The 26,642-nt window shown below is 47.3% G+C and overlaps 1 protein-coding gene across 5 annotated transcripts in view; it reads left to right on the forward strand.

The window, feature by feature from the left end:
* The window catches only part of LOC138754832 (class I histocompatibility antigen, Gogo-A*0501 alpha chain-like), a 64,421-nt gene that overhangs the window by 13,682 nt on the left and 24,097 nt on the right, over positions 1-26,642 (forward strand). For 2 of the 5 annotated variants that reach the window (XM_069919724.1, XM_069919725.1), the window contains exons 2-4: positions 4,830-5,078; positions 12,298-12,564; positions 13,422-13,697. In XM_069919724.1, the coding sequence (XP_069775825.1) occupies positions 4,830-5,078; positions 12,298-12,564; positions 13,422-13,697 (792 nt within the window). Of the gene's footprint in view, positions 1-4,829; positions 5,079-12,297; positions 12,565-13,421; positions 13,698-23,300; positions 23,405-24,809; positions 26,090-26,642 lie in introns of those variants that run through there. The other 3 variants (XM_069919722.1, XM_069919726.1, XM_069919723.1) reach the window with 3 other exon arrangements.

Here is a 26,642-nt window from a genome sequence, read left to right on the forward strand (position 1 = left end):
TATTGTTTGGATGGGGAGAAAATTCAAAATTAGGAGGTGCAAGGTGACTTGGGAGTCAAAAGATTAACCTCCATGTTGAGTTGGTGGCAATTACAATTCCGGAGGACAGGATACAAGAGCAAGGATACAATGTTGTTGCTTTATAAGGCACTTTTGAGGCCTCGCTTAGAAATCGGGGTTCAGTTTTAGGGACCTTATTAAAGAAAGGGTGTGCTGTCATTGGAAAGGGTTCAGAGCAGATTTGCAGGAATGATTCCTGGAATTAAGGTATTAGCATATGAGGAATGTCTGATGGCTCTTGGGCTGTATTCCTTGGAGTTCAGAAGGATGAGAGAGGGGCCTCATAGAACCATTTTGAATGTCAAAAGGCCTGGACAGAGTAGATGTGGCAAAGTTGTTTCCCTTGGAGGGGGTAGTCAGAGAGGGAGTCAGCATTGAAGGGTGCCCATTCAAAACAGAGATACGGAGGGATTTCTTCAGCCAGAGAGTAGTGAACCTCTGGAATTTGCTGGCATGCGCAGCTGTGGAGTCCAGATCATTAAGACAAGGATTAATAGTAATCTGATTAGTCAGGGTTTCAAAGGTTATGGGGATGAGAATGGATCAGCTTATGATCCATTCCCTGTTGAATGCCCTGTTCTGCTCCGATATCTTATGGCCTTATGGATACGTGCTGGAATTTAGAAGAATTTAGAGTGGATTTGATGAAAACTTTTTTTTCTCTAAAAAATAAACTTTATTCACAGTAACATTATATACAAAAAATCCATGTTAGGTTCTGGTGATGCACCACTAGCCTACTGCAGTGGGCAATCTCTGTACCTGCAGGAAGTGTGGTGATCTGTAATTACACCACTAGGTCACCAGGGGGCATCCCGGTGACCTTGTATAGAATTCAGTCCAGAACCACAGTTTAGCCTTCCAGGTTTGTCTTGCAGAGAGACAAGACCTCGTAGTGTACATGTTAGTTTATTAAAGCTGTCTTATACCCGCACTGCTGGTGTGGTTATTGTCAGTACAGGAAGATCACTGGAGGACAGACCACACCTAGCCGGCTGTCAATCAGCCAACCTGAATAGACCTAACTGTACCCAGCCGGCTGTCAATCAACTGCCCAGGATAGAATCCCGAGCCAGTCACTCAGGAGTCATTAGTATAGCTGCCGCTGTAGCAGAGACTTTTAACTGAATAAAATCTGTTGTACAGTCTTTCTCGAGTTTTGTATCTGCTTGCTGCTGCAGCCATGCATCACATAGGTCTCTTTGCATCCTTAGTGTTATATTCATACATTCCTTTACTGTACATTGTTGCATTAATCCATCAATTTTATATTTTGCACTGTTCCAACTCCCGTGGACCCTTGTAGTTAACCCCCCTCCATTGTTTGTGGGGCTTTCCCTCGATTTCAATCCTGTAACGGAAGGGCCCTAGATTGTGCCCCCCCCCCCCCCCCCATCACCCTCTCGTTGGCTGCACCAAGCCTCAGCACGTATTCCTGCAGCCTGGAATGTCCCATTTGGCAGCATTCCCACTCCGACATCTCTGTGTTGTGAAGGACCAACAGGTTTCGGGTGGACTAATCTAAGCCTTTCACCAAGTTGATGGTCTTCCGGCAGTTCTGGATGACTGATTCTGTGTGTGCCTCCGGGAACAGCCCGTAGATCAGAGAGTCCTCTGTCACACTGCCGCTGGAGATGAAATGTGACAAGTACCCTTGCATCCTTCTCCACACGCTCTTAGCGAATTCACAGTTTGAGCAACATATAAAATGATTGAAAAAAAGTAGGATGGATGTAGGCAGTTACTAGGCGAGTCCAGAACTAGGGGACATTGCCTCGAGGTCCAGGGGAGTAGATTTAAGACTGAGATGAGGCGGAACTGCTTTTCCCAAAGTGGAGTCAATCTATGGAATTCTCTGCCCGAGAAAGCAGCAGAAGCTGTTGAACAAGAAAGGCTGCAGATGCAGGGGTTGAGGGCAATAGATAAACGTGCTGGAGAAACTCCGTAGGTCACGAAGCATCCATAGGAATTAAAGGCTTCAGACAGAAGAAGCTTCCCCATTAGATATATTGTGTATCAAGAATGTTTGGTTTGGGAATCCATGGGAAGTCAAGGGATCTGAGATTGAACAAAATATCTAACATGTAAATATCTTAAAAAAAAGGAGTGTTTGGTAAGTTAAATTTTACCACCAATTATTCAAAGGAAGCAAAATTGTTTTGTATAAAAAGATCTTTAAAACATTTAATACCCAACCTATACCAGTCATTAAAGACAGTGTCTTGCAAAGAAGATTGAAAGAGGTTATTAGATATAACAGGACTAGCAAGAGGAAAAACTCTGAAATCCAAAAAAACATAAATGTGCCTATATTCTCAAATGATGTCTAATTATTGGATTATCAGTTAATTTATATATAGAAGAGGATTAAAAAAAGACCCTAGAGTTGCTAACATAGAAGTACTTTTAGTAAAATTAAATTCCATTTCTACCCATGTAGGGCGGCCAAGTAGATTATCGAAGTGTAATAAAAGAAGCAAATTCTGTATATTGACCGCCCAGTAATAAAATCCAAAATTAGGTAATGCCAATCCCCCATTCCTTTTTGAAGATGAGTTTTATTTAAACATTTTCTTTGCCATGTGTAGGAAGATATGAGCGAATTAAGTGAGTCAAAAAAAATTTGGAAATAAAAATTGGTGTAGATTGGAAAAAATACAAAAATTTAGGGAAAATGTTAATTTTAATGGAATTGATGTGACCAATCATGGAAATAGATAAAGGCGACCATCTCTTTTTTAAAATTTTATTTATTAATCAAAATAAGTCAAACAATCAAAATCAAAATGCAAGTAAATACATAATATTTGTACATATAATCCCCCACCCCCAACCCTAACACCCCCACCCCTTCCAACCCCCCTCTAATCTACCCCAAAAGAAAAAAAAATATAGAAGATAGAAGAGATCAACTTATGTAAAAATCATCAATTATTGCCATGGTTTGGTGCATCCCCAACAACCATGGGAAAAAATAACTATTACAAATTCAAACCCATATATCTCATATACGGGCTCTGAACTTTAACAAAGAAAGGATAATTATTATGTAAATTGTACATAATCTTTTCCAATGGGATACAAGACTTCACTTCCAAATGCCAACATTGAATACTCAAATCAGTCTAATTTCTCCAAGTAATTGCAAAAAGTTTTCTTGCCACAGCTAGGGCCAGTCTCAGAAAAGCAATTTGAGAATTATCTAATTTTAGTTCCAAACTCAAACCCACTAAAAATACCATAGGATCAAGCAAAATTTTAAATTTAAATAAAACTTCTAAAAGTTCCTTAATTCTATTCCAAAAAGGCCTCACCTGATTTAATAAAGGAATTGTAATACAGGTACACAATCCTTTATCTGGAACCCTTAGGGGGCAGTGTGTTCCAAATTTTGGATTTTTCTGGATCTCGGAAAGCCCACCCGAATTGTGCTGCCGTATCCACCCCACCCCCTTCCAGTCGCCCACTGTCTCCCCCAAACGTCGGTCCCTCGGCCGCCTCCCCCAAGTGCCAGTCCCTCGGCCGCCTCCCCCAAGCGCTGGCCACCTCTCTCCCCATTTACCGGGTTTTAGATGTCCGGATAAAGGATCGAGTACCTGTACCAAGATAGGTAAATTGATTCTTCACAATCTTAAAAGGAAAATTAGATACATTGTGGACAAAAGTAAAATACAAAAGTCTGCAGACCCTGTGGTTGAAGTAAAAACATAAGGCCTAAACATGTTTGTACTCGGCATCTGATGCCTCTTGTGTCAGTGACTGGAATAGTCAGGCTATTCCTGTTGTCCTGATACCATGTTTCCACGGTCACAATATCCTGGTGAATCCTTTCACCGTGTTCGTCACTGACTGCACCAAGACCAGCAGGGAAGACATTCAAGTGCGAATGCAGAAAATGAATTTTCGATGACATGTTGAACTTCATGGTTTTGTCTGCTTGAAGAAGATGACAGGAAATCACAGAAATAAGTTTTATCTAAAAAAATGGTATGTGATAGGAAAATTTTATCCTTGTTTTTCATGATCAGCAGCCCAAAATCCAAATGAAATACACCCAAAGGTGTTCAGGAAGCAAAATCTTCATTGTTCTGTAGAATTGAATATGAATATGAGGACAGGAGAGGGAAGGCGAGAATTGATCAGGGAGAGGGGTGGGTCTGTGAATACAGAGCTGGAAGAAAGGAAACAGAGGGAATGGGAAAGGGGGGGAGAGAGAGAGGAGAGAGGGGGGGAGGAAAGGAGACATGGGTATAGGGGAAGGGGGCGAGACAAGGGTAAGTGGGAGGATATTGGAAACCAGAGAAGTTGACGTAAATGTCATCTGGTTGGAGGGTGCCCAGACACAATATGTGATGCTGATCTTTCTATTTGCAGGTGGTCTCAGCCTGGTTGTGCAAGAGACATGTCAGCAAGGGAATGGGATGGGGAATTGAAATGCTTGACCTCTGGGAGATCCCCACCATTACAGCAGACAGAGCAATCATTCTCAGTGAAGCAATCTCACAATCTGCGTCCAGTCTCTCCGATATAGCGGAGACCTCCACGGGAGCACCGGATGCAGTACGGGAGCACCGGATGCAGTAGATGACCCCTGCAGATTCATGAGTGAAGTATGGCTTCACTTGGACCGGCGGGGGCCCCAAATAGCAGTGAGGGAGGAGGTGTGGGCGATGCCAGACAAGCGGCTTGAATAAGGCGGGCATTCTTCAGAGAGGATGGACCTCCCCTCGGCTGCTCTCTCACCTTCCTCTCTTGTTTCTTTGCCTCAGCCTCACACAGCCTGAAGTATTTGTTCAACTTTTCCTTCAACGTTCCCCAACAGCCGACTTTCTCCAGGGTGGGGATGCTGGATGACCTGCAGATAGATTACTACAACAGCTCCTTGATGCAGGTTGAACCCAGGAAGCCATGGATGAAAGGCAGCCTCCTGACTAAGTACTGGAATCAGCAAAAAGAAATCTCACGCTCAGTCGAAAAGCTTTTATCTGAAGAACTGAGAATATACGCCTCATTTTTCAGTATGTATTTTGAACCTTTACTGAAGCTCACATTAAATTTTAGGTGCAAGTCAAACAAATGCTGGAGAAACTCAGCAAGTCACGCAGTGTCTCGAAGAAGCAGAGGATAACCAACGTTTTGAGTATGATCAAAACCAGGGACCGAAATTAAAATGTGGGGGAGGAGAGGAAGGGACAGGGGGAGGAGCACTGGCAAGAGGTCAATAGGTGGATGCAGTGAGAGTGTAGAAGAGAAAACAATCTGAGTAGTGATGGGGGAGGGGTTTGCTGGGTGACTGGGGTGGGAGCTGGAGGAAGGGAGACAGAGAGTGAGGGAAATAGAAAGACTCGGTGGAGGGGTTCAACGGAAACCAGAGGTCGATTATAATCTGGTGGAGTGTGTCCAGACAAAATGGGTAGAGTTGCAAGCACCACAGGTTTGGCAGTACTGGAGGTCCTGGATTGACATGTTGGTGTGGGAATGGGGCATGGAATTAAAATGGATGGCCACCGGGCAGTCCCTGCTAGTGCAGCAGTCAGAGAAAAGATGCTTGACGAAACAATCTTCTTGTCTGCGCTCAGTCTCCCTGATGTAGAGGAGGCCACAATGGGAGCACTGGGTGCAGGAAATGACCTCCACAGATCTCTCCATAGCCATAGGCACTGCCAAACCTACAAATTGGTCAAACAATGCCTAATATTCCATCTGGGCACTCTCCAACCAGAGAGTAACATCAACGTCTCCTGTTTCTGTTAAATCTCTCTCTCTCTCTCTCTCTCCCCCTCCCCCATTGTCCCATCTCTTTTCCTCCAGTTCCCCCTGCTTTCCCCTCCCTCTCCATTCAGTTCCCCACCCACTTTCTTTCCCTCTCCATTCAGTTCTCTCCTCCCCTCTTTCCTTCCCCATCACCTCAGCTTTTCTCCCCTGCCTCCCACCCATATCCACCGAGGAACTGGTTGCCTGAACTCCTACCTGTGTCTTCCTCCCCCCTCGCCTCCCACACCTTCTTATTCAGGCACCTGCCTGCCTGCTTTTTGCTCATCCCTAGACAAAGAGCCCAGGCTCTAAGTGGTGGCTTCCTTTTACTTCCTGTTGGGCACTACCAGTTGCCCCAATAATTACAGAGACTGTGGGGAACAATGGGCTTTATTACACACGAGACTGCTGGACCGGGTCCAAGCTAGGGAAATGAGGGGAGGGAGAGGAGTCTCGACCTTTATGGCCTGGGTCACAGGGGAGGAGACCAGGAGAGGATGTCATCGGGAAGGCAGACCAGCCTGTGCCTATAGTACATATAACCATATCATTACATTTCCTATGGATGGTGAATGGCTTGCTGAGTTTCTCCAGCATTGATGTGCGTTGTTCTCGACTCCAGCATCTGCACACTTTCCTTTTTAACTACATTGAATCGTGTGGCTAGCAGTTAACAGTTCAGTTTTTAAATTTTAAAATTCCAATCCCCCCTTTCGATTTCTTTCAAAATTTTCAATTTCAATAAGAGACACAGTACAGTAACAAACCCTTCTAACCCACGAGACCGCGGTGCCCAAATAAACCCATGTGACTAATTAACAGACTACCTGCATATCTTTGGAACATAGGGAGAAACCGAAGCACCCGGAGGAAACCCACTCATGACATTGGGAGAACATACAAACTCCATACAGACAGCGCTGAATTCGAACCCGGTCACTGGCGCTGCGTTAACTATGTCACCCTGATCTCTTAAGGTTCACAATCTATTCCATACTGTAGAACCATAGAACGATAGCATAGAAACAAGCCCAGGGCATGCTGGACCATTTTTCTGCCTCAACCCACTGACCTGCACTCAGTCCATAGCCCTCCGTACCTCTCCTATCCAGGTACCTGACCGAATTCTTCTTAAATGTTAAAATTGAGCCCAAATTCACCACTTCAGCTGGCAGCTCGTTCCACACTCCCACCGCTCTCTTTGTGAAGAAGTTGCCTTTCATATTCCCCCTAAACTTTTCCCTTTTATCCTTAACCCATGTCCTCTGGTTTGTATCTCTCCTGTCCTCAGTGGAAAAAACTGACGTACATTCACTCTCATAATTTTAAATGCCTCTATCAAATCTTCTCTCATTCTTCTGTGCTCCGGGGAATAAAGTCCTAACCTGCTTAACCTATTCCTATAACTCACTTCCTGGAGTCTGGGCCACACCTGCAATTAGAAACAGATTCCCAATTATCCTGGGGAAGTTGCAGCCTTTCAGAATCCTATCCCTGGAGACCCCTCCTGCCTCCCTCCGACAGGTAGAAACACTGCGGAGACCATCAGGCTCACTGACCATGCTGGCTTTTCATGTGGCTGTCAGGGCAGAGGGTATGGTGAGCTCCCCATCCTCGACACATGGTGAACTTTTCTGTCGGTGATGGGTGTCCTCATCTCTCCTGCTACTGCCATGGTCCCTGGATATGATCCCCAGATGGGAGTCCCTGGGTCATATTCAACATTCAGTGCTAGGATTCAAACTGCAGTTTGCTGGTTCTACACACAACCCCTTCCTCCTCCCACTGCGTGTGCCTTCTCTGTACATAGTGCACATAGTACACGACACCTCATTGTGACCCCTTCTCTGAACACGCACCTACACACAGATCACAGTCCCTCTCTGTGACCCCTTCTCTGTACACACACCCACACAGTACACAGTCCCTTCCTATGACCCATTCTCTGTATACACACCCACACACAGTACAGAGTCCCTCCCTGTGACCCTTTCTCTGTACACACACCCACACAGTACGCAGTCCCTCACTGTGACCCCTTCCCTGTACACACACCCACACAGTACGCAGTCCCTCCCTGCGACTCCCTTCTCTCTACATGCACCCACACAGTGCACAATCCCACATTGTGACCCCTTCTCTGTACACACACCCACACACAGTACACAGTCCCTCCCTGTGACCCCTTCTCTGTACACACACCTACACAGTACACAGTCCCTCACTGTGACCCCTTCTCTGCACACACACCCACTCAGTACGCAGTCCCTCCATGACCCCTTCCCTGTACACACACCCACACAGTACGCAGTCCCTCCATGACCCCTTCTCTGTACACACACCCACACAGTGCAGTCCCTCCCTGCGACTCCCTTCTCTCTACATGCACCCACACAGTGCACAATTCCACATTGTGACCCCTTCTCTGTACACACACCCACACACAGTACACAGTCCCTCCCTGTGACCCCTTCTCTGTACACACACCCACACAGTACGCAGTCCCTCCCTGTGACCCCTTCTCTGTACATGCACCCACACAGTGCACAATCCCACATTGTGACCCCTTCTCTGTACATGCACCCACACAGTGCACAATCCCACATTGTGACCCCTTCTCTGTACACACACTCACACAGTACGCAGTCCCTCACTGCAACTCCCTCCTCTGTACATGCACCCACACAGTGCACAATCCCACATTGTGACCCCTTCTCTGTACACACACTCACACAGTACGCAGTCCCTCACTGCAACTCCCTCCTCTGTACATGCACCACACAGTGCACAATCCCACATTGTGACCCCCTTTTCTGTACACACACCCACACAGTACGCAGTCCCTCACTGTGACTCCCTTCTCTGTACATGCACCCACACTCTGCACAATCCCACATTGTGACCCCTTCTCTGTACACACACCCACACAGTGCAGTCCCTCCCTGTGACCCCTTCTCTGTACATGCACCCACACAGTGAACAATCCCACATTGTGACCCCTTCTCTGTACACACACTCACACAGTACGCAGTCCCTCACTGCAACTCCCTCCTCTGTACATGCACCACACAGTGCACAGTCCCTCACTGTGACCCCTTCTCTGTACACACACCCACACAGTATACAGTCCCTCACTGTGACCCCTTCTTTGTACACACACCCACACAGTACGCAGTCCCTCACTGCGACCCCTTCTCTGTACACACACCCACACAGTACACAGTCCCTTCCTATGACCCATTCTCTGTATACACACCCACACACAGTACAGAGTCCCTCCCTGTGACCCCTTCTCTGTACACACACCCACACAGTACGCAGTCCCTCACTGTGACCCCTTCCCTGTACACACACCCACACAGTACGCAGTCCCTCCCTGCGACTCCCTTCTCTCTACATGCACCCACACAGTGCACAATCCCACATTGTGACCCCTTCTCTGTACACACACCCACACACAGTACACAGTCCCTCCCTGTGACCCCTTCTCTGTACACACACCTACACAGTACACAGTCCCTCACTGTGACCCCTTCTCTGCACACACACCCACTCAGTACGCAGTCCCTCCATGACCCCTTCCCTGTACACACACCCACACAGTACGCAGTCCCTCCATAACCCCTTCTCTGTACACACACCCACACAGTGCAGTCCCTCCCTGTGACCCCTTCTCTGTACATGCACCCACACAGTGCACAATCCCACATTGTGACCCCTTCTCTGTACATGCACCCACACAGTGCACAATCCCACATTGTGACCCCTTCTCTGTACACACACCCACACACAGTACACAGTCCCTCCCTGTGACCCCTTCTCTGTACACACACCTACACAGTACACAGTCCCTCCCTGTGACCCCTTCTCTGTACACATACCCACACAGTACGCAGTCCCTCACTGTGACCCCTTCTCTGTACACACACCCACTCAGTACGCAGTCCCTCCATGACCCCTTCTCTGTACACACACCCACACAGTGCAGTCCCTCCCTGTGACCCCTTCTCTGTACATGCACCCACACAGTGCACAATCCCACATTGTGACCCCTTCTCTGTACATGCACCCACACAGTGCACAATCCCACATTGTGACCCCTTCTCTGTACACACACTCACACAGTACGCAGTCCCTCACTGCAACTCCCTCCTCTGTACATGCACCCACACAGTGCACAATCCCACATTGTGACCCCTTCTCTGTACACACACTCACACAGTACGCAGTCCCTCACTGCAACTCCCTCCTCTGTACATGCACCACACAGTGCACAATCCCACATTGTGACCCCCTTTTCTGTACACACACCCACACAGTACGCAGTCCCTCACTGTGACTCCCTTCTCTGTACATGCACCCACACTCTGCACAATCCCACATTGTGACCCCTTCTCTGTACACACACCCACACAGTGCAGTCCCTCCCTGTGACCCCTTCTCTGTACATGCACCCACACAGTGAACAATCCCACATTGTGACCCCTTATCTGTACACACACTCACACAGTACGCAGTCCCTCACTGCAACTCCCTCCTCTGTACATGCACCACACAGTGCACAATCCCACATTGTGACCCCCTTTTCTGTACACACACCCACACAGTACGCAGTCCCTCACTGCAACTCCCTCCTCTGTACATGCACCACACAGTGCACAATCCCACATTGTGACCCCCTTTTCTGTACACACACCCACACAGTACGCAGTCCCTCACTGTGACTCCCTTCTCTGTACATGCACCCACACTCTGCACAATCCCACATTGTGACCCCTTCTCTGTACACACACCCACACAGTGCAGTCCCTCCCTGTGACCCCTTCTCTGTACATGCACCCACACAGTGAACAATCCCACATTGTGACCCCTTCTCTGTACACACACCCACACACAGTATACAGTCCCTCACTGTGGCCCCTTCTCTGCACACAGACCCACACAGTGCACAGTCCCTCACTGTGACCCCTTCTCTGTACACACACCCACACAGTATACAGTCCCTCACTGTGACCCCTTCTTTGTACACACACCCACACAGTACGCAGTCCCTCCATGACCCCTTCTCTGTACACACACCCACACAGTGCAGTCCCTCCCTGTGACCCCTTCTCTGTACACAGACTCACACAGTGCACAGTCCCTCACTGTGACCCCTTCTTTGTACACACACCCACACAGTACACAGTCCTTCCCTGTAATCCTGCGCTCTGTACACACACTCACACTCAGTATACAATCCCTCACTGCGACTCCCTCCTCTGTACACACACCTACACACAGTACCTTATAGTAATGCCAGGCTCTATGCACACATTGCAACCTTACATGGTCCCTCACTATGATCCCACGCTCTGCACTCACACTGATGCCACTGTACAATGTACCCCACTATGATCTTGCGCTCTGTGCACAAACTGATATAACTACACCATCCATCACTGTGATCCTGTGGTCTGTACACATAGAAACATAGAAGATAGGAGCAGGAGTAGGTCATTTGGCCCTTCGAGCCTGCTCCGCCATTCAATGAGATCATGGCTGATCTTAAGTTCAGTACCCTGTCCCCGCCTTCTCACCCCAGCACACACTATAACAGTCCTACGATGAGTCAGTATGTGCATAGGTAATATCCATAGGGGTCTGGGTTGAAGCACTGAAAATTAATGATGATTTAATTGATATGTTTGTCCATGGTTATATCTCCCAGTGGCCACCCATTTCAATTTTACATCCCATTCCCTTGTTGACATGGGTCCCTTGCCCTTGGTCTCATACATAGACAGACTGAGTCCACCTACAAACTGGAAGAACACCACCTCATCGTCCATCTGGGCACCTTCCAACCGGACGACATTTACATCTTTGGTTTCTGTTAGCCCTCTACTTCTCTTTTCCTTTAGCTCTGTCTCTCTCTCTCCTTGTTGCTCTCTCTCCTTTCCTGCAGCTCTCTATTCTCAGAGCCAGCCCCTGCCCCAATTGATTCACACCTTTCTTCTGCTGTCCTCCTATCTGTGCCCAATTATCACCTTTTGGCAGTTGGACTGTGGTTCTCCCCCTGCCCTTTCTTTCGTTCTCCCCAGTCCATTAATTTTGACACCTTCCTGCTTTGCACTCGTACCTTGAAGAAGGGCTCAGGCCTGAAACATCGGTTATATATATCCTTACTTTCTATGACTCTGCGAGACCTGTTGAGATTCAATTTATATTTAAATTAAATTTAGACACACAGCATGGTAACAGTCCTTCCGGCGCACAAGCCAGTGTCACCCAATCACACCAATTAACCTACAAGACCCATATGTTTTTGAAGTTTTGGATAGGGGAGAGCATACAAACTCCTTAAAGACTGCGCGGGATTCGAACCAGGGACGCTGGCTCTGTACAACGTTGTGCTTACTGGCTACATTAATTCTGCCACCCTCCCTCCAACATCTCTGATTTTTTTTTTACTATGAAGATTAACCTGTTCATCCTTCACAGGCATCCACTACTTGGAGGGGATGTGGGGCTGTACACAATCTGAATCTACAACCAATGTTTTTGTAAATTTAAAGACGGAAACTGCTGGAGAGATTGACTGTGATATTATCATAATGAAGTGTTCTGCCACCGGTATCTTTGCTGCCACAAATGACCCTCTAAGCATATTGGATGAAGAATCCTCGCCTATCCGTGCAGTGAATGCCAGCTGCATTTCCGACTTGCAGAATATCCTCAAGCTTGGTAAAGCGGCCCTGGAAAGAAAAGGCAAGTTGGAGCATCTCAGTGTGCATCCTCTGGCTGGGAGGGTGGCGGAGTTCCCTATCTGGAGTCAACCGATCCGGGTTGGTGAAAGCTCTCCCAATCTGGGATGGTGACAGATCTCCTGATCTGGAAACTGAGGGAGCTCTGGATCCAGGGCAGCGTGGGGGTTCCCAATCCAGGATTCTCCTGGCCCACGATGGTGAGGGAGCTCCCGATCAATGATGTTCCTGATACGAGCTTTAATTTTAGCCAATGAGACCATCCTGCATCTGAGAGTTTGGGGATGATCTCATCTTGGGCATCCGAGGATTCCCTGAATTGGGAACATAAGAAATAGGATCAGGATTCGGCCATCTGGCCTGTCAAGCCTGCTTTGCAATTCAATGAGATCATGGCTGATCTGATAGGCTCATCTCCACCTACTTGCCTTTTCCCCATATCCCTTAATCCCCCTACCATGTAAAAATCTATCCAACCTTGTCTTAAATTTGCTGTTCAAAGGGCAGCAATTTCCACAGATTCACCCCCTCATCTCCATTCAAAATCTTCTACCCTGGATCCTAAGGCTATGTCCCCTAGTTCTAGTCTCCCCCACCAATGGAAACAACTTGCTTAATTCTATCTGATCTACGCCTTTCATAATTTTATACATTTCTATCAGATCCCCTCTCACTCTTCTAACAGGGCGTGGAGCCTTGACCTGTGACTAATCTTAAGCTGGAGACTTAAATCCTGGGTTGCTGGAGGGGATGGTTGTGTAGGTGGCTGTTGGAGGTGGCAGGGTTAGACAGCCATGATTCCAGCCCTCAGACTGGCAGGTCTGTGTTGGGAAAGTGATGTGATTTACCATTCTTCCCCAGTTGCTCCAGAGCTGGTGCTGTTCATCAGGAGCCTGTCTCCTGAAGAGGGCGATACTCTTGTGTGCCTCATCACTCCCTTTTACCCCCGTGCCATCAACGCCACTTGGCTGAGGAATGGGCAGGCCGTCTCAGCTGGCAGCAACGCGACTGTTCTACAAAACCAAGACGGGACGTACTGGATGGAACTGCTCATTGAGCTGCAAGGTCGTGATCCACGGACCTTCTCCTGTCAGGTTCAGCACAGCAGCCTGTCGGAGACACTGACCGTGAGGGCAGGTAGGTCACTTTACAGGACACAATGTGCTCTGTGGAGAGGAACACAAAAGGTTGCAGACGCTGCGACTGCGGTTAGAAGGCTGGGATGTTGGAGGAACTCAGCAGGTCCATCAGCGTCCAGAGGAGGGAAAGATATTTCACCGACATTTAGGACCCAAGCCGCCCTTTGTCAAGGCATGAGCAAAAAGCAAGCAGGCACCTGAATTAAAAGGCTGTGGTTGGAGGGAAGATGGAGGAGCACGGGCAGAAGGATAGGAAAAGTGAGAAATAATTTGTTGGGTGGGGGGGGGGGTGAGGGTGGATCTGTGAATGCAGAACTGGAGGAAAGGAAACATAGGGAAAGGGGAAGAGAGAGAGATGGAAACCGAAGAAGTTGGAGGGGGCCCAATCGGAAGATGAGGTGATGTTCCTCCAATTTGCGGGTGGTCCCATTTCTAGTCCATGGACAGACATGTCGGAAAGGGAAATGGGGTGGCGAATTGAAATGGGTGGCCACTGGGAAGTCCATGCTATTGTGGCTGACAGAGCTGAGGTGCTCAGTGAAGCGATCTCCCAGTTTGCATCCAGCCTCCCCCAATGTAGAGGAGACCATAGCAGGAGCTCCGCATGCAGTGGATGACCCCTGCATCAATGAAGCGATCTCCCAGTCTGTGCCCAGCCTCCTAACGTAGAGAAGACCACAGCAGGAGCTCTGCATGCAGTGGATGACCCCTGCATCAATGAAGCGATCTCCCAGTCTGTGCCCAGCCTCCTAACGTAGAGAAGACCACAGCAGGAGCTCCGCATGCAGTGGATGACCCCTGCATCAATGAAGCGATCTCCCAGTCTGTGCCCAGCCTCCTAATATAGAGAAGACCACAGCAGGAGCTCCGCATGCAGTAGGTGACCCCTGTAGATGCACAAGGGAACTGTTGCTTCAGTTGGAAGGTGTGAGTGAAGGACTTGAGGAAAGGGTCAGGCCTGAAACGTCAGTTCCATATCTTTACCTCCTATGGTCGCCGCGAGGCCAGCTGAGATCCTCCAGCATTCCTGTGTTTTGGCTAATTACGATGAGATTAGGCTGGAATTTGAGCAAATATATTGGGGCTAGATGTTCTCAGGAAAAAGTGGAGATGTGAAGAATGTTTAGGGATCATTTGCAATGGATTCTGGAAAGGCTTGTCCCACTTAGACAGAAAGAAAGTGGTAGGATAAGGGAACAGTGGTTGACAAAAGAGGTGAGACGGCTCGTTAAGAGGAAGAAGGAAGCACACATTAGCTTTAGGAAGCAAAAGTCAGGAAGGGCTCAAGAGAATTATATGGTTGTGGTGAACAGCTGAACTGCTGTATCCCTGATTACCTGCTTCCACCCCATCCTGTGACTGCACCTGCACCTGTGGCCCCTCCTTCCTTGACCTTGTATAAAAGCCTCTAACACCTTGACCCTTCCCCAGAAAGCCCAGGTCTCAGCCTCTCGAGATATTTACTGGGCATCAATTATATTCACCATTTTTTTTTGTTTTCATCACCAATAATGGACCAACTCCTGAAACCCGACAAGCTGAAGATCGATCTGCCTCAGACAGCTTCGAACTCTGGCTTCGCTGTTTCGACGTCTTCCTACAGAACTCAGCCGGCACCATGGCCACTGAAACAAACAGATGGCATCTTCTCTTCTCCCAGTTCGGACCCGGAGTGTTCCCAATGATCAGGGGCGCCACCACATACTCAAGGGACAATACAGGGAGAACATTAACAAGGAATACGCCAGATATGCTGGCTACCCGCAGACAGCGATCGGGTGAATTGGGCAATGGGTTTCTCCAGGCCCTGTGGGGACTCGTGTGGGCATACAACTTCCAGGCAGTATCAGCCACCCAAAATATGGAGGTCATGATCCAGGACACTTATGTTACAGGAATCAGGTCTGACTACGTGTGCCAGAGGTTACTCGAGAAGAGTAAGTTTAGACTTGAAAGGGGTGATTGATTTTGAAAAATCGCTGGAGACAGCCCTCTGCAATGCAGAGACATACTCTGCGAATGGGCCACCCAATGGTCACCATCCTGGGTTGTGGGCCTACAGGCCATTGGTCCGCTACCACGGTTGATTAATGAGCCCACCGTCTCCCAGGAGCACCCTAAGTGCTACTTCTTCGGCCAGGCAAAACACCCCCGAAGCCACTGCCACGCTGGAGACGCGATGTGCTCCAAGTGCAAGAAGAAAGGCCACTATGCAAGAGTATGCTGATCACAGCCTTCCAGTCCCAGTGCCACCGCTTGCGCAGCATGGCAGCCACCATATTCTGCAGACGACCACGTCGCGATGTGGAGGCCGCTATCTTGGATGCCACCAACTTCTGGGGAGACCTACGCTGTTGCGTCGGCATCACCATCAGAGATGGCGAGTCAGCGCAGGTCTGACCACAGACCAACCCTGGCCTCAGCGGTGCTGGACCAGAACTTCTCCATCAACAACCAGGTGACTGAATTCCTTTTCAATAGCAGGAGAACCGAGAGCTTTATTCATCCTGTCCAGCGTTACTCCCTTGAGGCTAAACCGGTCACCTACAAAGTCACACTAGCCTCAAAGTCTCATTCCACAGAAATCCACAGTTACACTCCAGTAATTCCGACCGTACGGGGCACGACATATAGAGACTTTAAACTCCTCGTTATGCCGCAGCTCTGCACACCAGTACAGTTGGAGCTTGACTTCCAGTGCCACTTAAAGGGTCTCACAATGCAATATGACAGCCCTCTCCCACCCGTTATGGTCAGTGCACTTCCTCAATGAACCACTCTGCCCTCCCCTCACCCCATCCCTCACCCACTGGTCCAACCGACCCTCTGCCTCGACCTTCCCCGTCACTGTTCGCCAACCTCATCCCCAACTGTAAGCAAGTCGCCACAAAAATCAGGCGATACAGTGAGGAGGACAAGGTGTTTATAAAGGCGGAGATATGACGACTCTTGGACAAGGGAATTATTGAGGCCAGCACCAGTCCCTGTAGAGCTCAGGTAGTGGTTGTCAAGACAACAAGTAAACACAGATTGGAGATAAGCCATAATCAAAATATTAGCTGCTAGATGCAGCTGGATGCGTACCCCCTCCCTCGCATCATGGATATGGTTAACCAAATCGCCCAGTATCGTGTGTTCTCCACAATATACCTGAAATCCATCTATCACTCCCCATCTGCCCTGAGGATCATCAGTACACAGCTTTTGAGGAAGACAGTCGGCTTTACCAGTTTCTCAGCATCCCCTTCAGTGTCACCAATGGCGTTTCCATCTTCCAATGGGAGACGAACCGGACGATAGACCAAAATAACCTGCACATCACCTTTCCATATCTGGATAATGTCATGATCTGTGGCCATGACTTGCCATGATGCGGACCTCCAGAAATTCCTCATCACTGCCAAATGCCTGAACCTGACCTAGAATGTGTTTTCCGCCCTACATGACTGGTGATCCTTGGGTGCGTCGTGTAGAATGGGGTCATTGGCCTCTGCTAGACCCCCCCCCTTCCCCACTCCCTCAAGGCCTTGAAAAGGTGCCTGGGGTTCTTAACCCCAGTGGGTTCTAAATTATGCAGATAAAGCCCATCCCCTTATCAGGTCCACTTCCTTCCCCTTTACAAATTAACCACAGGCAGCCTTCTGCCGCATAAAGGAGGACAAAAATGGATGAATCTGCCCCCTTCCAGGTGGAGAACGATGCATCCGATTTCACCCTGGCCTCCACCCTCAATCAGACAGGCCGCCCTATTGTCTTTTACTCCCACACCATCCAGGGCCCTGAAGTCCGATACTCCTCTATCGGAGAAGGAGGCTCAGGTGATAGTTGAGGCAGTATGAAACTGGAGGCACTACCTGGTCGGCAGTAGTTTTTCCCTGCTCACGGACCAATGGGCTGTGGCATTCATGTTCAACAATAAACAGTGGGGTAAGATAAAAAATGATAAAATTTTGAGGTGGAGGATCGAACTCTCCCAGCTCGAATGATGACATTCTGTATTGGCTGGTGAGGTTAAACAAGTTCTCACATGCCCTGTTACAAGGGACATGTGCCAGCACACAGGTGGATCACCTGAAAGCCCTTCACAAGGACCTCTTCCGCCCCAGTGTCACGAGAACTTTTCACTTTATCAAATCTCGAAATCTGCTATACTTCACTGGGGATGTCAGAGACATGGCCAGCGACTGCAAGGTCTGTGTGGAGTGCAAGCTGCACATCTACCAACTGGACAGGGAGCACCTGATAAAAGCTCCTTTGAGTACCTGAGCATGAACTTCAAGGGCCCCCTTCCTTCCACCAACCGCAATATATACTTCCTCAAGGTCATGAATGAGTATTCGTGGTTCCCCTTTGCCAGCCCCTGCCCTGACATGACAACCGTCACAGTCATTGAGGCCCCGCACAACCTGTTCATCCCGTTTGGGTACCCGTCGTACATCCACAATGACCGGGAGGCCCTCGTTTATGAGTGATGAGCTGCGCCATTTCCTGCTGGCTAGGTGTATTGCCACCAGCAGAACCACGAGTTATAACCCCGGGGGAATGGTCAGGTAGAGAGAAAGAATGGCACCGTGTGGAAGGCCATCCTCCTTGCCCTAAAGTCCAGGGGACCACCTGTCTTTCACTGGCAGGAGGTCCTTCCAGAGGCGCTCCACGCCACTCAAATTATTCTGTGTACCGGCACTAACACTACCCCTCACAAAAGAATTTTTTCCTTCCCCAGGAAGTCCGCGTCAGGGACCACCGTACCCTCCTGGCTCCAGGGCCAGTCCTGCTATCAAAACACATGAAGGGCCATAAAACCAACCCCTGTTCGAATGGGTTCAGCTCCTCCACGCGAATCCCCAGTATCCCCAGCCTCCATCTGGGACCTCACGCACGCAGGGACCCCAGAGGAACATACTCATCAAGCAGCACCCCCCCCCTTATTCCACAGATATGCAATATGCACCCTTGTACTCTCTCCCCCCCATCCTAGACCAGAGCCATCATGCCCCCAGCAGGTCAACACAGGGCTAGAGGTCCGGGATGAAACAGCGGCCCTGGCTGCAACCCAACAACCGGTGCTCCGCCGGTCGGTATGGAAGATCAAGCCACTGTACCGGCTTTGTGACCACGTCATCCCATAGACAATAAAAAAAAGTACAAGGGGTGAATGTGGTGAACTTCTGTATTCCTGATGACCTGATTCCACCCCGACCTGTGATTTGACCTGTGGCCCCTCCCTCTTTTAACCTTCTATAAAGCCTCTAACACCCCGGCCCTTCCCCAGAAAGCCCGGGTCACGGCACAGGATGAGGTCCTTGTCCATTGTGAACAAAAGCCTGTAGATCAGTGACTCAATCTTAGCCTCTCGAGTTATTTACTGTGCGTTAATGGAAGAAAGGACAAGAGAGCAAGAGGGGTTCAGTAAAACCCCAAAGCATTCTATGAAGGATGACTAGAGTGAAGGTAGGGCTACTTAAGAATAAAGGAGACAATCTGTGCCTGGAGGTAGGGGAGGTTCTAAATCAATACTTTGCTTCATCAGGGAGAGGTCAATGTGAGGTCAGTTTAGAACAGGCTTGTGTGTTGGAGCATGTTGAGGTTAAGAAAGAAGAAGCACTGGATCTTCTTCAAGACATTCAGACTGAATACTTCCCAGGATCTGGCAATGATCATTGTCTCCTCCCTGGCTACAGGGGAGGTACCGGAGGATTGGAGAATGGCAAATGCAGTCCCGGTATTTAAAACAAATGTAATAAGGAGAATCCTGGGAATGATAGGCCCGTGAGTCTCAAGTTTAAATCAAGATCAAGTTCAAATTATTGTCAGAATATATACATGATATCACATACAGCCCTGAGATTCTTTTACTGTGGGCCAAGCAGTTATTGGTCATGTAAACTGTACTCAATAGCAAGACATGTGCACAAAAGTTAGAGATGTGAACAAACTGATGGTGCAATCCAGAAAAAAATATATTTGGTAATAAATATTGTGCAAAGTAGAGTCTCTAATTGAGCTTGTTGTTTAAGAGTCTGATGGTGGACAGGTAGGAACTATTCTTTATTCAATTCTGGAAGTGGGGTAATCCAGCATCCAATTATCCAGTGGGGTGTTGTGGGTCACTGTGACCAGATCCCTATTGACTGTGGAACAGAAAACAGAACATCTTAAAGGCAAGCAGTATACCCTGTGGTGCCGGGATTTTCTGCAATGTAAACTCCCTGCGGGGATCCACCTAATCGACGTGGTGGCTCCAAAGGGAAAAAAAATAAGGTGCTGAAGGAGTCACAGAGCTTCAGAAAATACACTGGACAACAAACTTTTTCAAAAGGTTTGCTTCCTGAAAATAAATTGGGTATTATGATGGACAACTTAGAGCTGAACACAAAGATAATTTCAGATTTGCCGTATCACATAGGAAATTTTTTTATATTAGCATACATGACGGTAACAGGCCATTTTGGTCCACAGGTCTGTGCCACCCAATTTACACCCAATTAACCTACACCCCCCAGTACATTTCAAACAGTGGGAGGAAACCAGAGGTCCCAGGGAAAATCCATGCAGTCACAATAAGAATGCACAAACTCCATACAGACAGCACGGGATTCGAACCCAAGTCCTGAAGGCTGACCTATAAAGGCAATGCACTATTCACTGACAATTCTTGCCGGAAGTTGGAGAAACTTTAAATGAACCTTTATTGAATTTAGCATATTCAGTCTCATAATAATCACGTTAATTCAACTGACACAAAAATGCTTTGCAGCTGATTTTTGTTTGTACTCAGCATCTGATGCTTCTCATGTCAGTGTCCAACAATAATCGGCCAGCACTGATGGATTCCAGTTGCCCTGATACCACTTTTCCTTGGTCGCAATATCCTGGTGAAACCTTTCGCCATGTTAGTCACTGAAAGCAGGGAAGACGTCCAAGTGCAAAAGCAGAAAATGAATTTTCAATGACGTGTTGCACTTTATGGTTTTGTATGCTTGAAGTAGATTTAAAATATGACAGGAAATCCCAAAAGTTGGTTATATCTAAACAACAATGCTTGATAGGAAATTTTTAAGGTGATTTTTGTGATCAGCAACCCAAAAATCCATAAAATACACCCAAAAGTATTCAGGAAACAAAATCTTAGTTGTCCAGTGTTATTCATTTATTCGATATGAATGATGTTGATCTTCACAGTTCTGCACCCAAGGTTGTTCAACAAGAAACTCCAGAGGTAGGGAATGTTGACTGAGACCCAGAGGACTGTTTGCTTTACCCTATCCATTGCACACTGCTTTTTCCGCCTGTTCCGCAGATCCAGGCAAGGCGGGGTGTCTTGAGGGGGAAATGGTGTCGCGTAGAGAAGCTTGATATGGAAAGGGAAGGGGAATGGAGAGCAACACATAGGGAATTGAACGATGGGCTTGGGAGTGAAACCTGTGGTGAAATCGTAGTTAGACTGTGTTGAAAGGTCTGCCATTCAGCAGGTGTTTGTCTGGACAGAAGAATCTCAATCATAAGGTTGGCACGACACTAGGCGCTTTCAAACTGCCTTGTAAAATGGGGTTAACTGGGCAATTTGCCCAGATAGTGCCCCACTCACAAGGCAGCTTGAAAGGATCCGACCCAGTCAACTAGCTCCATAATCAACCAGGTCCCTGCCCTACCTCGGAGGTAGTCAGCGAACCCAGTTACACTTACCTAGGTCTCGCCCACCGGCGGCTTGAAAACAAAAATGGCCGACCCAGTTACTCCTGTGATGTCACAGGAAAACCCCAGCTGAAGTGTCTGTCATAATCAGAGGGGAGAGAGGAGTCGCTGCCACGTTGGGGGGAGCACAATTGGGGGTAGTGAGATCGGTGACTTGAGGAGGAGAGGTCACTGCCATGGTGGGGGAAGGAGGGAGAACCATGCTACAATCGATGGGGGGGGGGGGTCGGAGGGATCAGCTGCTGCGGGGGGAGAGGAGTGGGGTTGGGGGGCGACTGACTGCCGTTGTGGGGGGCGGAGAGATTTACCAATAGTTCCCCTGAGTGTGTGACGTGGCACTTACTGTGCCATCATGGGGATGGGATCCCCCTTAAATTGCCGGGTTGGCGATTTAATGAGTCCATCCCCCTGCAGCTTAAAAGGTGCTGGAAGCACCTTTGCCCCACTAATTGCAGCAGGAGGGTTACCCAGATACTGCAACTTAAAAACACCTATTATTACAGTGCCAGTGACCCAGATTGGAATCCAGCACTGTCTGTAAGGACTCTGTATGTTCTCCCTGTGACCTACGTGGGTTTCCGCTGGTTTGTTCTGGTTTCCTTCCTTCCTTCCTTCAAACTGTACAGGGGCTGTAAATTCATTGGGATATTTGAGCAGCATGGAAGGGCCTGTTATGGTGCTGCACATCTACATTTAAATTAAATACATTTAAATAAATGTGAGGTGTTTTGCTGTGTGAAACAAAACTGTGCATTGTTGATCAGGAATGTGTTCATCAGCCTGGGGCTATCATGACTGGGGAGGGGCAGAATTCCATTTACATGACAGCTTTGCAATAAAATATCTCCTTTCCCAGCATTAGGGTTCCTCGTGATACAAATACACAGCTCTGAAATAATTTCAAACAGGAATCAAACATAATTTTATTTTGAAACAATCTCCCCTGGAGGCTTTCTCCACCGAGAGATTAAAAACTCAAGGGGGAGGGTTAAGGGTGAAAGGGAAAATGTTTAAAAGGAACATTTAGCGGGAGTGGTATGGGATGTGGAATGAGCTGCCAGCTGAAGTGGTGAATGCAGGCTCAATTTTAATTTTTTAAAATTTAGACATACAGCACGGTAACAGGCCCTTCTGGTCCACGAGCCCAATTACACCAATTAACCGGTAACCCTCATACATTTTGAAGGGTGCGAGGAACTGCTCACGCACTCAGGAGAACTATCGGTAAGTCTTCCCCACCCTCGCCCCCCCCAACCAGCTGTCAGTCGTCCCGACCCCACTCCTCTCCCTCCCGCTGCAGTCAACCCCTCCGCCCCCATGGCAGCCGACCCCTCCGCCCCATGGCAGCTGACCCACGCCCCCCCCCCCCCCGATAACCATTCAAGACTCTCAGATTCATGAAACAAAATTGATTGGTTTATTTGTAGAGATGAAATACTTGTCCTGAATGTATATCGTTTGTCTGTCTATACATGTGTTATATCTGGTTGTGTGTCGGCATGTTTTGCACCGAGGACCAGAGAACGTTGTTTTTTAGGGTTGTGCAATCAAATGACAATAAACTTTACTTGATTTGAAACCAGAGCACCCGAAGGAAACCCACACATACATAAGGAGAACGTACAAATTCCTTACAGTGCTGGATACGAACCTGGGTCACTGGTGCTGTAATAGCGCTGCACTAAGTTTAGACATGAAAGAAAAGTTTGGACAGGTACATGGATGGGGGGAATGGTGGCTGAGGTATAAAGGGTGATAGTCTGGGTACAGGTTGGTGGAACTAGTTCAACACAGACCAGCTGGGTCTGTTTCTGTGCTGTAGTGTTCTACAATTCTATGCACCTTATCCGGTGCCATCATTTCTCCGTATTTCACCTAATGTGCTCCGTCTTTACTTGGTGGGCAGGAGTTAGTCGGCCTTATGAGGTGTTTCGAGCTGATCCCATTATGGGCCTGATGGTGGTGCTGGCAGTGGTGATTGGAGCAGCGTAGAGGACAGGAGAGGCAAGGTGGGTAAGCAGGTGACTCCCTGTGCTGAAACCACTTGATGTGACAACACAGCTCTTCCCTTTTCCCCTTCCCAGCTGAGCATTCGGTCCAAACCCCAAGCTCTCTATCCTCTGCCTGCTGTGGTAGTGATGAGTGGCTGTGTCCCTTAGTATTGCCCCCAGCACAGTAACGGGTTGAATGAATCTTTGCTGTATTATCTCTTCCCATTGCTTTAACTTCCTGACACATTTCACTCAGGATTTAGGTTCCCATCCCACGTTCGCCTATCAATTGCCAGCCTGTGCTCCCTTAATTCCCCGTCCTTTCTTTCAGACATCTGCTATTCCTGTTGAAACATCGACTGTCTTTCACCTTCCCCGGGTGTTGCCTTGAGCCACTTTGAGTTCCCCCAGCACTTTGTGTTTTCTCCAGTTTTCCAAAATCAGCCGCCTCTCTCATTTACCTACATTTTAGTGTGGTGGAATGTTCTAGTCCCTTATCTTTACTTCAGATGAGTGGCTCTACCCAATCCTCATTGGAAATTGAACTCTATGCATGGTGTGGTGTGATCATGGAGTAGGTTTTATAGGAGGGGTGGCCAGGGTGGGAGAGCTGAGGACGAGAGGGCACAACATTCAGGATCCAAAGGCATCCACTTAGAACAGAGACGTGGAGGATTTTCTTCAGCCAGAGGGTGGTGAATCCATGGAATCAGTTGCCACAGGCAAGTTGTGGAGGTCAGGTCATTGGATGCATTTAGGGGAGAGATCGATGGGTTCTCGAATAGTCGGGGTATCAAAGGTTATGGAGAAAAGGCCGGGCAGTGGGGCTGTGGGAAAATAGATCAGCTCATGATTAAAATGGTGGGGCATGCTCGATGGACTGAATGGCCTATTTCTACTTCTATGCCTTGTGGCCTTTGGAAGTGCTGAGGAAGCACTGAGTCTGCAGAAGGACCGAGAGAGGTTTGCAGCATGGCCAAGGAAATGGCAGATGGGGCGCAGTGCAGACAAGTGTATGATCGTGCTCTTTGGTGCTGGAGAAACTCAGCGGGTGGCGCAGCATCTACAGGACGAGGTTCTGGGCCTGAGCCCTTCATCCAGGTATGAGCAGAAAGTGGGCAGTCACCCGGATTTAAAAAAAGTGAGGAGGAGAGGAGAGGAGGGAGGAAGGGTGGAGGGAAGAGGACAGGTGTGGGTGAATACAGGGTGGGAGGCATTGCTCCCACTAAGCTGTGTGTATGTGCACGCAACCAGCGCACAAAGGAAATTAAGGTGAGCACAAAAGGTTCGGTTTTTTTGGAAAATTTTATTTATCATTCGTATCGATACAAAATAAAAGTTCAATAATATAGTAACTTAATAAACCACACAAAATGATACAATAATTTTTAAATTTTCTCCCCAACTCCTCTCCCCAACAAAAGGAAGAAAAAAAGAAGAGAACACCTACTTCTACATATATATTCATTGACTTTTTTTTAATAATTACTTGGTGAGAAGGGTGGGCAAAGTGGAGGGTGTGGATGGACTTTTATTCATAAAATGCATCTATCGTTCCCAAATTTTATAAAAATTTCCAATTCGATTCCTTAAACTATATGTAAAGGGGTATGATTTTGCATTTCAATCTGCCATCTGTCTATTTTTACCAAATTCTCCATTTTCCACGTTACTGCTATACATTTCTTTGCTGCCACTATGGCTATATTTAACATTTTTTCTTGATATTTATCCAATTTCAATTTTATATCTTCTTCATATATATTCCCAAGCAAAAATATTCTTGGATCTTTTTGTATATTTATCTTCATAATTTGTCCTAACAATACACTCAAATCTTTCCAAATTTGTTCCACTTTCACACAGGACCATCCCAAATGTAAAACAGTCCTTGTTACATCGGAAACACTTATCCAGATAATTAGAAGCAAGTCCATTAAATTTATGTGGAGTATAATATAATTGAGGGAGAAAATTATCTTGAACCATTTGAAATCTAGCATTAACTGTGTTTGTAACACACTTTTGACACAATTTTGACCATATTTCCTCTTGGATTTGTATATTTAAATCTTTCTCCCATCGCAATTTTTATTTATATAAATCTTCTTTTAGTTTCTGGTCATTTTATATACATATTGGCAATAAATTTCTTGATAATATTATACCTTTTATACCTTCAAATTTACTTTGTTCCGGGAGTCTGTTCTTAATTTCTTTTTTAAATATAATTTTAATTGATATATGCAAAAATTGTATTATTTTGTATATTAGATTTATCTTTTAATTGCTCAAAAGTTTTAAAAAATTCCCAAAAAACAATCTTTTATCCTCTGTATACCTTTCCTATCTTACAAAAGGTTAGTGACCTAAAATAATGTCATAATTAATAATTACACTTATTGAAAATAATCTCTGAGCTGTTTCTGTCAATTAGTTTGTCGGTTAGACAAGTAGTTCATCATACTTGTGTGATATTAAAACATGCCAATACAGTTTGGTTAGCTATGAGAAATGGGCTGGGCCAAAATGATCTTGAAACAATTCCAAGTTTACATTTGCCCAAGCATTCAGTGTGCACATGCTTTCGACACAGGAAAGAAATGTGCACAACATAAGATTTTCATGCACACCAACCACTAAAAATTAGAGGGAATATTGGTGGGAGGGTAGAAGAGAAAAAGGCTGAGAAGTGATAGGGAGAGGGGGTAGCTCTCTGAGTGGAGGAGTGGGGGCGGGTGGGGAGCTGGAGTAAAAGAGACGGAGGAGTAGGGAAAAAGAGAGACACAGGGGACGGGTTACAGCATGTTTAACTCCATAAAGGTGCAGACTATTAACTAAATGAGTAAGGAGTTCAGAAATCAAAGGAGCAGAGAAACTTGCGTATGATTCCCTCTAGGTTAACCCAGGTAGAGTTGGTAGTAAGGAAGGCAATGCAATGCTGGTATTAATTTCACAAAGGATAGAATACACAACCAGAGATGAGCTGTTGAGGCTTGATAAGGCATTGGTCAGACTGCATTTGGTGTACTGTGAGCAGTCCTGGGATAAGGAAGGATGTGTCCGCATTAAAGAGAATCCAGAGGAGGTTCACCGGAATGATTCCCGGATGGATAAACTTTAGCAGATAGATCATAGAACAGAGAACATTACAGGCCCTTTAGCCCACAATGTTGTGCTGGCCTATAAATATCAACCAAAAAAAAAACCCAAAGCATTCCCTCCCTCATAACCCTCTATTTTTTTCCATCCACATG

Source organism: Narcine bancroftii, chromosome 2 (assembly GCF_036971445.1).
Source record: "Narcine bancroftii isolate sNarBan1 chromosome 2, sNarBan1.hap1, whole genome shotgun sequence".
Lineage (NCBI taxonomy): Eukaryota > Metazoa > Chordata > Chondrichthyes > Torpediniformes > Narcinidae > Narcine > Narcine bancroftii.